Genomic DNA, 10,909 nt, shown 5'->3' on the forward strand with positions numbered 1-10,909 from the left:
CTTATAGATTTGTTTATTTTTGCATCTATCTAAAACATCGAAAATATTCAAAGATTCACCATTGGGTATACCATATCCCTTCTCAAGTCCGTGTGGATTTGACGGTGTGGTGCAACAGAGGTTTGATTCTTTACGTAACACCTGATCTACTTCTACGGAGGTAAAGAATGCTACTGATAGAGGTAGATCACGGATACCAACCCTGAAAAAGACAATTTACACTATCATACCTGTTTTCATTATCACTGCATGTGTTGGCTATTGCTTTACTGTACTTATTGTATACATGAAATAAATGCACCAAAACGCCCAAGACAGAGTACGGACGAAGTTCTGATACTCGAAAAATCTGGTCGTATTTCGCATAAGCTTGAAGTATATACAAAAAACTAATCATTTGCAATTTAACTATTTTACTGAATTAATTTTATAAATTCAAATTTTGCTGTATTTTGAAATTGTTTATTTATATCGTATACATCATGGCTGTATGTGTTTTTGCATTTTACTGCATTATGGTATTATATATGGAAGAATAGTATTAATTATTGTATTTATGTCCTCGCAAATGTGATAAAAAGCATTGTATGTAAGTACTCGGTGATAGATGGCGCTACGGCTAAAATATCGTTAAAAACCAGATACAAATATCCGACAAAACAAGCACAGAAGAATCCGTGAGATCCGCTGGTTCGTTCCGTGGCTTAGTTGGCATACCGTCTGACACGGTTTGCTAGAAGACGTCGGTTCGAATCCGGCCGGATCAAAGGAGTTTTTTCTAAGTGTTCGATCTTTGTATTAATAATTATAACAAACTAATAATGGAGTAATTTCACAAAAAATAATTGAATATTATGGTGGTGAAACATCCTAACATTCAATAAAACACTGTATTACATGTACTCGAGTCATTTAAGCCCTCAGTCTTCGGCTTCGGGCGTCTGATAAATTCACGTTAGTTATTTCTTATTTACCGCCTTTATTACACAATGTACTATTATTACCTACCTTTGTGAACAAAAAGCCCTAGTAAGAAGGTTGGTGATCTGCAGTGCCAAAGCGGTTTCGTACTTGTGTTCATCTGGAACCAGATACCGGACCTCGTCGTGGAAACTCAGGCAGAATCTGTAAAATACGTATGATTTAAAAATTTTATATTTGTTTATATGCGAGCTGGATGAAAAAGTTTGTTAAACGGCAATTTGTTAAGTTTAAAGTCAACCACCGTTACGTTTAGAGGCTCGATTAATAATGGTCGCTTCACACATTTTATTTTCACTGCCAATAGATCATTAGTAATGAGTCATGGAAAAATTTCCATTCATTTCATTTATTTCCACACACATAAAATACAGAATAAGAGGAAACAAGATTATCTATACAATTAATTTAAAAAAAAGTGTGTGTGGTTTGTTGTGGCTATTTTTCGGAAAAATAAATATTTTTCGGAAAAATAAATATTTTTCCATATTTGACAGTGTCAGCATTCCATTCCATTTTGAAAAATTCCCACTTTTCAGAAAAGCTAATTTTTTTCGTTCAGAAAATTTTAACGTTTGACAGGTATCTATTCTGAACAAAAACGATGGAGCCGTTATAAAGATTTTTTTACCTATGATTCTTTTTTTTAGCTGCTGTCCAATCATTTCAAATCTGGTCTTACTTTAACTTGCTTTTAGCCGCAATGAACATCAGCATCAATCAATGCGGATGCAGATATTTTAATTTACGCAGATGATTATTTATTTATTTACTTCGATTCAGAACTCTTCGATTCGGATACAATATCGTTATTCGACAGCGTTTACGGAGTTAGTCGATGAAATGGATTATAAAAAAAAATAAAATTCTTTTATATAAATTTTTAGAACTCGTATTAAAATAAATTAATAAAATTGAACATAATCCTGGCTTTATTTACAATAATAAGAGAAGTGTAAAATGCATAGAACTAAGTGCACAGTACCAAAGTGTTACGATAGTAAGGTTCTGAATCGACCACCTGCCCGGAAATCGAACCCGAGACCTTTCGAGGCCACTGAGGCACCGCGTTTGGCCGCGTAACGTACGGCACTGACCTGGCGTCGGGCGCTAGGTGCCGCATGGAAACCAGCATGAGGTGCAGGAAGTCGGCGGCCGCGCTCTGCACGCACCAGTTGAGGCGCGTGCCGCCCCAGCGCCCCGCCGCGTGCTCCAGCGCGCGCGACAGGCGCCCGCGCAGGAACGCCGTCGCCGGCGCCGGGGACTCTGCGCGCCATGTAACATTCCAATTTTGTATGTTTTTGTAATAATAATAATGCTTATTTCTCTACAAAGGATGAATGGCATAAGTGGAGTAACATCAAAAATGTTTACTGCTCAGTTAGATACAGTAAAATATTTTTTTTATAATATCAAGCGACGGGACGAACAAGTCGCGCGCCTGATGGTAGCTTTAAATCACAAAGACCTGGGGGACATTGCCAATTGCGCCCGTCACCCTCAGACACAAGTTGATAAGGCCCATGTGCCTGTAATCTCACCAGCACCCCTACCCTTCAAAACCGGAACACAACAATGCTGACATTACTGCTTGGCGGCAGAAATAGGTAAAGTGGCAGTACTAGCCTGGACGAACTCTTTTACAAAGAGCTCTACTGCTACTAAACTGCTATAACCCACACTCTCTCCAATTATTGCCATTCTATTTATTAATATTGTAGATAGAGTCACAACAATTGCAGAGGATGTGGGTTATATATCGATTAATGAAACAATAAACGTTTGACATAACTCCACTTACGCCATTCTTCCATGAGTAATGCGATTTAGTAGTAGTAGAGCTCCTTGTGAAACTACAAAGCAGTAATGTAAGTATTACTTCTTACCAGTTTTGAAGGGTATGGGTGTTGGTGAAATTACAGGCACATGGGACTTTTAACTTATGTTTCGGGGTGATGGACACAGAGACAGTGCACCTCAGATCTTTGCGATTTAAAGCTCTGAGTGGCACTGGAACTGTTATGGACAGGCGTGTCGCTTACCATCAGGCGCAAGACTTGTTCGTCCCATCACTTAGTATAATAAAAACAAAAAAAAACGGCAAGTTGCAATATCATACCGGCAATTTCCTCCAGCTTGTTGAACATATCGGATTCTGTCCCGCCGACCCACTGCGGTCGTTCAAACATATCCTCGACCTTCTTGCCGCTCATCTTTGCCAGCCGTTTCGCTTGGTAACCAGACATTTGTACTACCTGCAAAAGTTATTAGGTTCTTTAATATGGGGAAATATCTCAAATTGAGAATATCCTTAAAAAAAGTCCCGGTGAAAAGTATCTAAGGTCGACCTTTTCACGTAATTCTTAACCGTCTTAAAAAAGGAGAGTTCTCTATTACTCCGGCATTATTTGTGAACCGATTTTGATGATTCTTAGTTTGTTGGAACGAGGCTGAATGATCCTAATAAATTTCTAAACATTACTACAAGTTCCTAACTGTCTAAGCCTAAGCTATCTCCAAAGTGCGTGCTGCCACAACGACGACACAGGCTTGAACATCCATCGGACGACCACTGGGTTACATCACTATTGATCTCCCAGCTGCCTTGTCCTCATCCTGCAGCTATCACATTCCATCATTTGTATCCCATTTGTAACTGGCTTCTATCATTTGTAAGCCGGCGCATTCCACCATTTGTAACTGGGACGTAGCTCTAATGCGTAGCGAGAGGTACTTCTAAGAATATAAACTGGGATTAACTACAAAGATTTGGTTTATTTCACATTTTTTACATGGTTTATACTTTCAGTCTAGGATGTAATCTGTAATATGTCAAGATCTTCTGTTTTCTTATTTCAATCCTTCAAAAGCATAGTAATTACAAAAACTATATTCACTAGCTATATTCAGCCAGCAATTCTACTCATAAGTAGAGCCTAGACTACAGTACCTAAGTATTGGTCCCATTTAAATTTTAAGAAAATATTCCACTTTAAGTATAGCAAACTACGGGATGAATCCAGTTTCGTGCACTTTCTGGTAACCGATTTCAATAAAACTTGGCAAATCTATGAATCCACGAACTTTTGAGGTCGGTTTTTTTAAATAAAAACGTTATAAAGTAAATTAGTGTTGTTATTACTAACATCTGTCATTTCTTTCCATAAGAGTGTATACTAACCTCAGCCCGAATTAAAAATTTTCCCGTACAACTGCGGTTCATTATGCTTAGGTCGAACGGCAGGAACACTGGCTTTATTTCAGAATTGATCTTTTTACAAATAATAATAATAATAATAATAATAATAATAATCATTTATTTCCAATCACAATGGTATTCTTAGATTAGGTCTATTACCATTGTGAGTGAGCGGAACCTGTACTAGGATATCCTGTGTTACAGTATTCCGATCCCTCACTCTCAGACTCAAATTACAAAGTGAACACTGTGTGGAGAATAAGTTACGTAGAACAATATAAAATATAAGGAAATAAAGAGAAAAATAAGATAGCAATATATATAACAAATTTGTGGCAAATAAAGCAGTACGCAAAAAACTTCATGCAAACGGAGATTGACATGTTTGTGTGGATGTGGGTGCGCTCGCGCGCTTGTGTGTGTGTGTGTGTGTGTTTGTGTGAGTGGTGTGTATATGTGTGCGTGCGTGAGTGATGTGTGCTTGTGTGTATGTGTATAAATTTGATTATTTTAGTTATTATAAATTATAAATTACTAACATTGTATCAATTTATTTTATTTATTGTATTGTTTGCAGCATTATTTCAGTTTCCTCATAGGATTTTAGTTGTAAGTACTTAGTAACTGCCAATTTACATTCTTTACGTGTTTTAGAGAAAATTTCAATAGCTCGGTTTACGTTATTATATAACATAGGTCCCAAAAACATTTGATGTCGTTTTGCGAATGACGAACATAATTCGGTTTTGAAAACTATATCTTTGCGTCTTTTTTTTGCTACTTCTAATGGATTATAAGTTGTTTTTGAATGGCAATCTAATATAGACTTGAGGATAAATAGTTGGCGGACTGTTAGAACTTTTACGTCAGCATATATTTGGACAGTTGAGTATGTATAATGTTTACACATCATAACTTTCAGTACTGCACGCTGAGCTCTTTCAATATTCATCATGTAACGTTTGTACGTACCGCCCCATGCTGTTATGCAGTACGTTACCAATGACTGACATAGTGCAAGATATGTCATTTTAAGTAATTTAAGTTCAGTAGCGGATCTTAGACGTTTAAATATATAAATAAGTTTACGAATCCGTTTAGTAAGTGCTTCAGTATGGTGCTTCCATGAAAGAGTCGAATCAATGTATACGCCGAGATATTTTATAAATGGCACTTGTTCTATATAATCACATGAGCATATAACCTCAGGATTGACACGAGATGTACATGTATGAGCCTTTATATGCAAATTACAAGGTTGAAGGCATTCTAGCTTTGTGAAGGTAACGAATTTGGTCTTACTTAAATTGAGGGTGAGCAAATTTTGACGTAACCACTTCATGACTTGACCGAGCTGTGTCTCAACTGTACCATTTAGTTCATCCCACGATGAGCCCTGAAATACTAGAGTTGTGTCATCAGCAAAAGCAAATACTTTACCCTTATCAAGCTGAAGATTGCAAAGGTTATTAATATAAATTAAAAATAGACTAGGACCAAGAACGCTGCCCTGTGGCACCCCGTATTGAATTGGTTGTGTATCGCTTACAATATTATTGACCGAGACCTGTTGTGTTCGATTATTAAGATAGCTTGCAAACAAATCCAAAGCTGTGCCTCTGATGCCTATTTTTTCCAGTTTGTTTAACAGTAGTGGTACAGAAACAGTGTCAAAGGCCTTAGCCAGATCCAAAAATACTGCCAAGCACTTCTTTTTTTGTTCTAATTGTGTAACTATATGTGAAATAAGGTCATTAACAGCATGTTCGGTCGACTTTTTGTAAGTAAAACCGTATTGATTATCCGAAATGATGTTATATTTATGTAAGTAATTCCTTAACCTTTTATTTATTAGTCGCTCTAAGACCTTTGACAGTGAAGGTAAAATAGAAATAGGTCTGTAATTGGTGATATTTTTTTTGTCCCCAGCCTTAAAAATTGGTTTGATTAGTGCAGTTTTGAAACTATTAGGAAATACACCTTCTATGAAACTCCTATTGCATATGTGAGTAATTGGGGGTACAAGGACATGCGAAGCTATTTTTAGGACTTTTGTAGGTATGTCATCGATACCTGTAGCAGGACTATTTTTGAGTTCCATAATGGTATTGTGAACCTCATGACAGTCCGTCTCAGTCAATACAAAAGAGTTAGAAATCGTAACATTGGGTTCATTTGAATAGTAGAGAGTATCTTGAATAATGTTTTCAGCCAGAGTTTTTCCTATTTTAGCGAAATAATTATTAGCTTTATTAACTGAGTCACTAGGGTTGTCTGTAAGATGGAGGAGCTCACTAGTATCACTATTGTTTGAACCTAGTTTAGCAACAGTACGAATTGCGCCCCATGTCCGTTTGGTATTATTTTTAGCTTTTTCAAATAAAGTTTTATTATATTCATTTTCGACTCGTTTCAGAAGATCATTACAAAAATTTCTATATCGTTTATAGATAGTAGTCATTGCCGCATTACCAGGACTTTTCTTTGCTTTAGCATGAAGTTTATCACGATTTCTTATGCAGCGTAATAATCCCGGTGTGATCCATGGCTGAATAATGGTTTTCCGATTTGAAACAAATTTTATTTTTGTGTTATTGTAAACGGCGTTATTTATAGTAGACGACAGTAGTTTGGTAGCTATATTCGTATCATTACATTCTAAGATGGGGCTAAAATCTGTAATCTCCAACTCATGAACCACACCAGCAAAGTCTATGGTTTTAATAATAGACGGAGGTTTAAGTGTATGGTTTCTTTTTTCAACGCTTAAGATGGTAGTATAATGATCTGTTAGAGTAGTACGTATAACAGCAGTTGATGAATTTAACCCTGATTTTATTAAAATGTGATCTAAACAACTCTGTTCTCGGGTAGGAATCATGTGTCCGGGGAGAAATCCATGAAAACTCAATAAGTTCTGATAATCATTCGAATGACCACTATTTTCTAAAATATTTATATTAATGTCCCCCGTTATATAAACATTTTTATACCCATTAAGTACTTGTAATGTATCATTGAGTGAAGTTAGAAAGTTATCGATATTATGATAAGAAGGTGGTCGATAGATCGCAACTATACACGTATGGTTAGATAGTTTGACCACAAGACAGTTAGCATCGAGGAACGGAGGTTCTTCAACATCGGCGGTAATTAAGTTACTGACATATACCACAACTCCTTCGTTCTGAGTATTGCAATTCAAGGTATGATAACATTTATAGTTACTGAGAGCTGGTGGTGTAGAGTTGTCTTTCAGCCAGCACTCCGATAATACTACAATATCAATATTAAAATTGAGGCTTGTTAATAGGACTTCCATTTGATTTATATTACGATTAATGCTTCTAATATTCTGGGATAACACTATTAAGCGATTATTGTGAGGTAATTGGGCACTAATGTCTTCAACATCGCAAATGCATGACGTGGCCGGTGAGTAAGAGTCTATGCTATCTAAAATATCATCATTTGGAGTGAATTTTGCGAAAGTTATTAAGGATTTTATTCAATGACGAAAATAAATTATTTTTTACTAATGTATTGTATGACATTTGATTTAATGAAGTCGTTTTAAATGGCAATGAAAAATATAGTGTAATGTTTTTTATTACAACATTAGTACACATGCGTTTTTTAGCTAGTTGTATTGAAAAAATATTTTTTATTTGTACATCAGTCTGCAACCTTTTGTAAATAGTTAGTGTGTGTCTAGAAAGTGTATGTGTATAATTTTGCAATTTATGTATTACGTACTTTTTCATTAATTTTTGTTTAAAAAACAAAATAATTTTAAACTTTAAATGAAGCGCATAACTGAACAAGTTGAATAAAGTCAAATAGACTAGTCACTGTTTCATATTAAGCGATGCAATGTCTGCTTCGGAGCTGATACGAATTATAGGAGAACCATCTTCCTTACGTAGAAATACTTTGCCGACTGACGACCAGCAGTATTTGAATCCCTGATGTGTAGCATAATCTCGCGCTAGGAAGAACAATCGTTTCGTCTTAGGAGTAAGATTTTCTGAGACAAATATTGGTAGCTTTGGTCCATCAATGTGCAGCTGTTGGGTATTTAATTTGGCGACCTTGTTTGTCTTGTTGAACAATTTAACCGATTGGATTATTTTTTCTTTGGTCAAAACAGAGGTAAAATCGGCTAATATTGTTTTGTGTTCGGTTTTTGAATTGATACGGAAAACGTCCTTAATTTCTGTAGGTTGGATTGATACATCAATGACTTTACCCAGTTCTATGACCGTTTCTACCAAGTCCTGCTTTGTTTCATTCGATTTCCGGGGAATATTTCTGATTTCGAGACTAGACGTGCGAAGTTGCCTCTCTAGTTGTTCAACCTTTCCCTCCAAAACCAAAATTTGTTTACGATCTTCCTTTTTTTCCTGTTCAAGAATTTCCATCCTTTTTAAAAAATTATCATACATTGCAGAATTAAATTCAACTGCCTGTTGTAAACTTTGATTTTGTGTCTTAATTTCTTCCATTTTTGCATTTAAATTTGAGAAAAAATTTTGCTGTTCCCGCATAAGTTCCTTGAACATACTATCCACCTCAGTTCTGAATGCATGTAAATTATCCTCGCCTTTTCTTTTAGCGCGCATAGTAACATTTGATTGGCTGCCAGAATCAGAACAGACACTCACATCTGATCCATGTTGCATTTGTGCCGCTAATTTAATAGCAGATGAAACGCCAACGGCAGTGTCGACTTTAGTGGTCGCACCTACGGCAACGGCGGCGGTCGGCTGAGGCGGAGGGGAATGCATCAGCGATCGAGTCTTCCTCATGATTCACGCTAAAGTACCAGGGCAATATAAGCGAGCAAGTGTAGATAAAGTGAATAGCCGTTTGTGATACACGATCACTTGCAGGGGTCTACTTGACTGGGGACCGATCGCCGAAATTCATACATACAGCCTTTCCGTCAAGTATAAGCTGAGCTCTGGTTCTTAATACTGTTGTCTCTGTTTGTTGAATGTAAAGATGGGGTATATTATCTCTTTTCCCCTTGTCTTTAATAATTTGTATGTATGAATGAAGTCATAGTGTGTTATAGTCAAAGCAGTCACTCACACAGGATCGCGGTCTCGCCGGTGTGTATCCACGAGTCTGAATGAAATTAAGGCCATTTGAAAAATGTATATCATGTACTATATACGTCTTCTATTTAGTTCAATTGATATTTTTTAAAACTCATTGGTATATACACCGTGACATTTTAATGGTTGTTTTCCCGCGGCAGGCCGATCTGCTATCAGTAGTACTTTCGAATTTTAATATTTAAAATAGACAAACATAAAAAAATAAAAACATCTTTTCAAAAAACAAATACCCGAAACTCGAACATGCGAGTAACAATAGTAACGCACTAAAACTGCAGTGGATGACAGGTCCCGCGCCGCGCCGACGGAGCGGCTACACTTTCAGTTGACCCGTGACGTCGCAAGCGCATCCACGCTCGTTTTGCGAATTTGCGCATACCGATGACCATAAAATGGATCGACATTACGAATATTCAAATTTCGAGTACGTCGCGATGGTGCAGTTGTACGCTAGGGCTAATTACGATTCCCAAGCCGCCCGGCGACTTTACGCGGAGCCAGACCATTTGGAGTCGCTGCGTCTTCGGGGGATTTTAAACCCCCAAGTTCCACACGCACGAACAATTGTCGCCGCAACACAGCGGCTGCTTGACCATGGGCAGTTTCGAACGCCGGCGCATGCACAGGGCAGAGGGCGGCCGGCTGTTTACACAGCAGAACTAGACGAAGAGATCATCGGGTACTTCGAACGAGATCCTCGTCGAAGTACACGTATGGCTGCGGCTCGGTTTGACGTAAGCCAATACTACGTGTGGAAAGTTTTAAACTGTGAGGGACTACATCCTTATCATTTTCGTAAAGTGCAAGTCCTTCACGAAAACGATGGGCCAGCCAGGGTAACTTTCTGTCAGTGGTTGCTCGATAACAGGAGTGCGAACATTTTGTGGACGGACGAAGCTACATTCACGCGAGTCGGACTGTTTAATCAGCACAATGAACATTTTTGGGCTTTTAATAACCCACATGTAATCCGCGAGTGTGCGCATCAAGTGCGGTTTAGTGTAAATGTGTGGGCTGGCATAGTCAATGGCCACGTTATTGGCCCTCATTTCATCACTGGAAACTTGACCGGGGGAAGTTATTTGGACATGTTACGGAACGTTATTCCGGACTTATTAGACGACGTTCCCCTATCATTTCTAGCAGATTTGTACTACCAGCACGACGGGTGCCCGGCTCACTTTCAGCGCGCCGTGCGGGCCCACCTCGATGCCGAGTTTCCCCTTCGATGGATTGGGCGTGCAGGGCCCGTGCCTTGGCCAGCAAGAAGCCCGGACCTTACTCCTTTGGACTTTTATTTGTGGTCTGAGCTAAAGCGCCTAGTGTACCAGCAGGAATACGAAACTCGCGATGCGTTAGTGGCGGCAATAACGGATGCTTTCGATGTTGTTAGACGTGACAGAGACACATTAAAGTCGTCACAAAATAATAGATCATATTTGACAGCTAAACCAGTCGATAGTATGTAACTTTGAATGCAATCAACGAAACAGTAAATAAGCAATTAATAACTTATTGGGTTTTAAAAAAATACATAAATTTTATTGAAGGTCTATACGTTATGAAAGAAACATATTTCAAGTATTATTTTCGCAGGAATTCCAAA

General features: G+C 37.8%; 1 protein-coding gene across 1 annotated transcript in view; it reads right to left on the reverse strand.

Moving 5' to 3' along the window:
* The window catches only part of LOC113236289 (DNA polymerase subunit gamma-1, mitochondrial), a 103,580-nt gene that overhangs the window by 31,884 nt on the left and 60,787 nt on the right, over positions 1 to 10,909 (reverse strand). The window contains exons 12-15 of the mRNA XM_026472301.1: positions 3,101 to 3,236; positions 2,079 to 2,247; positions 1,009 to 1,125; positions 24 to 202 (exon numbers count right to left, since the gene is read on the reverse strand). Coding sequence (XP_026328086.1) covers positions 24 to 202; positions 1,009 to 1,125; positions 2,079 to 2,247; positions 3,101 to 3,236 — 601 coding nt within the window. The remainder of the gene's footprint in view (positions 1 to 23; positions 203 to 1,008; positions 1,126 to 2,078; positions 2,248 to 3,100; positions 3,237 to 10,909) is intronic.

This window comes from Hyposmocoma kahamanoa, unplaced genomic scaffold (assembly GCF_003589595.1).
Source record: "Hyposmocoma kahamanoa isolate Upper Pololo Valley unplaced genomic scaffold, ASM358959v1 91, whole genome shotgun sequence".
NCBI classification, from domain to species: domain Eukaryota; kingdom Metazoa; phylum Arthropoda; class Insecta; order Lepidoptera; family Cosmopterigidae; genus Hyposmocoma; species Hyposmocoma kahamanoa.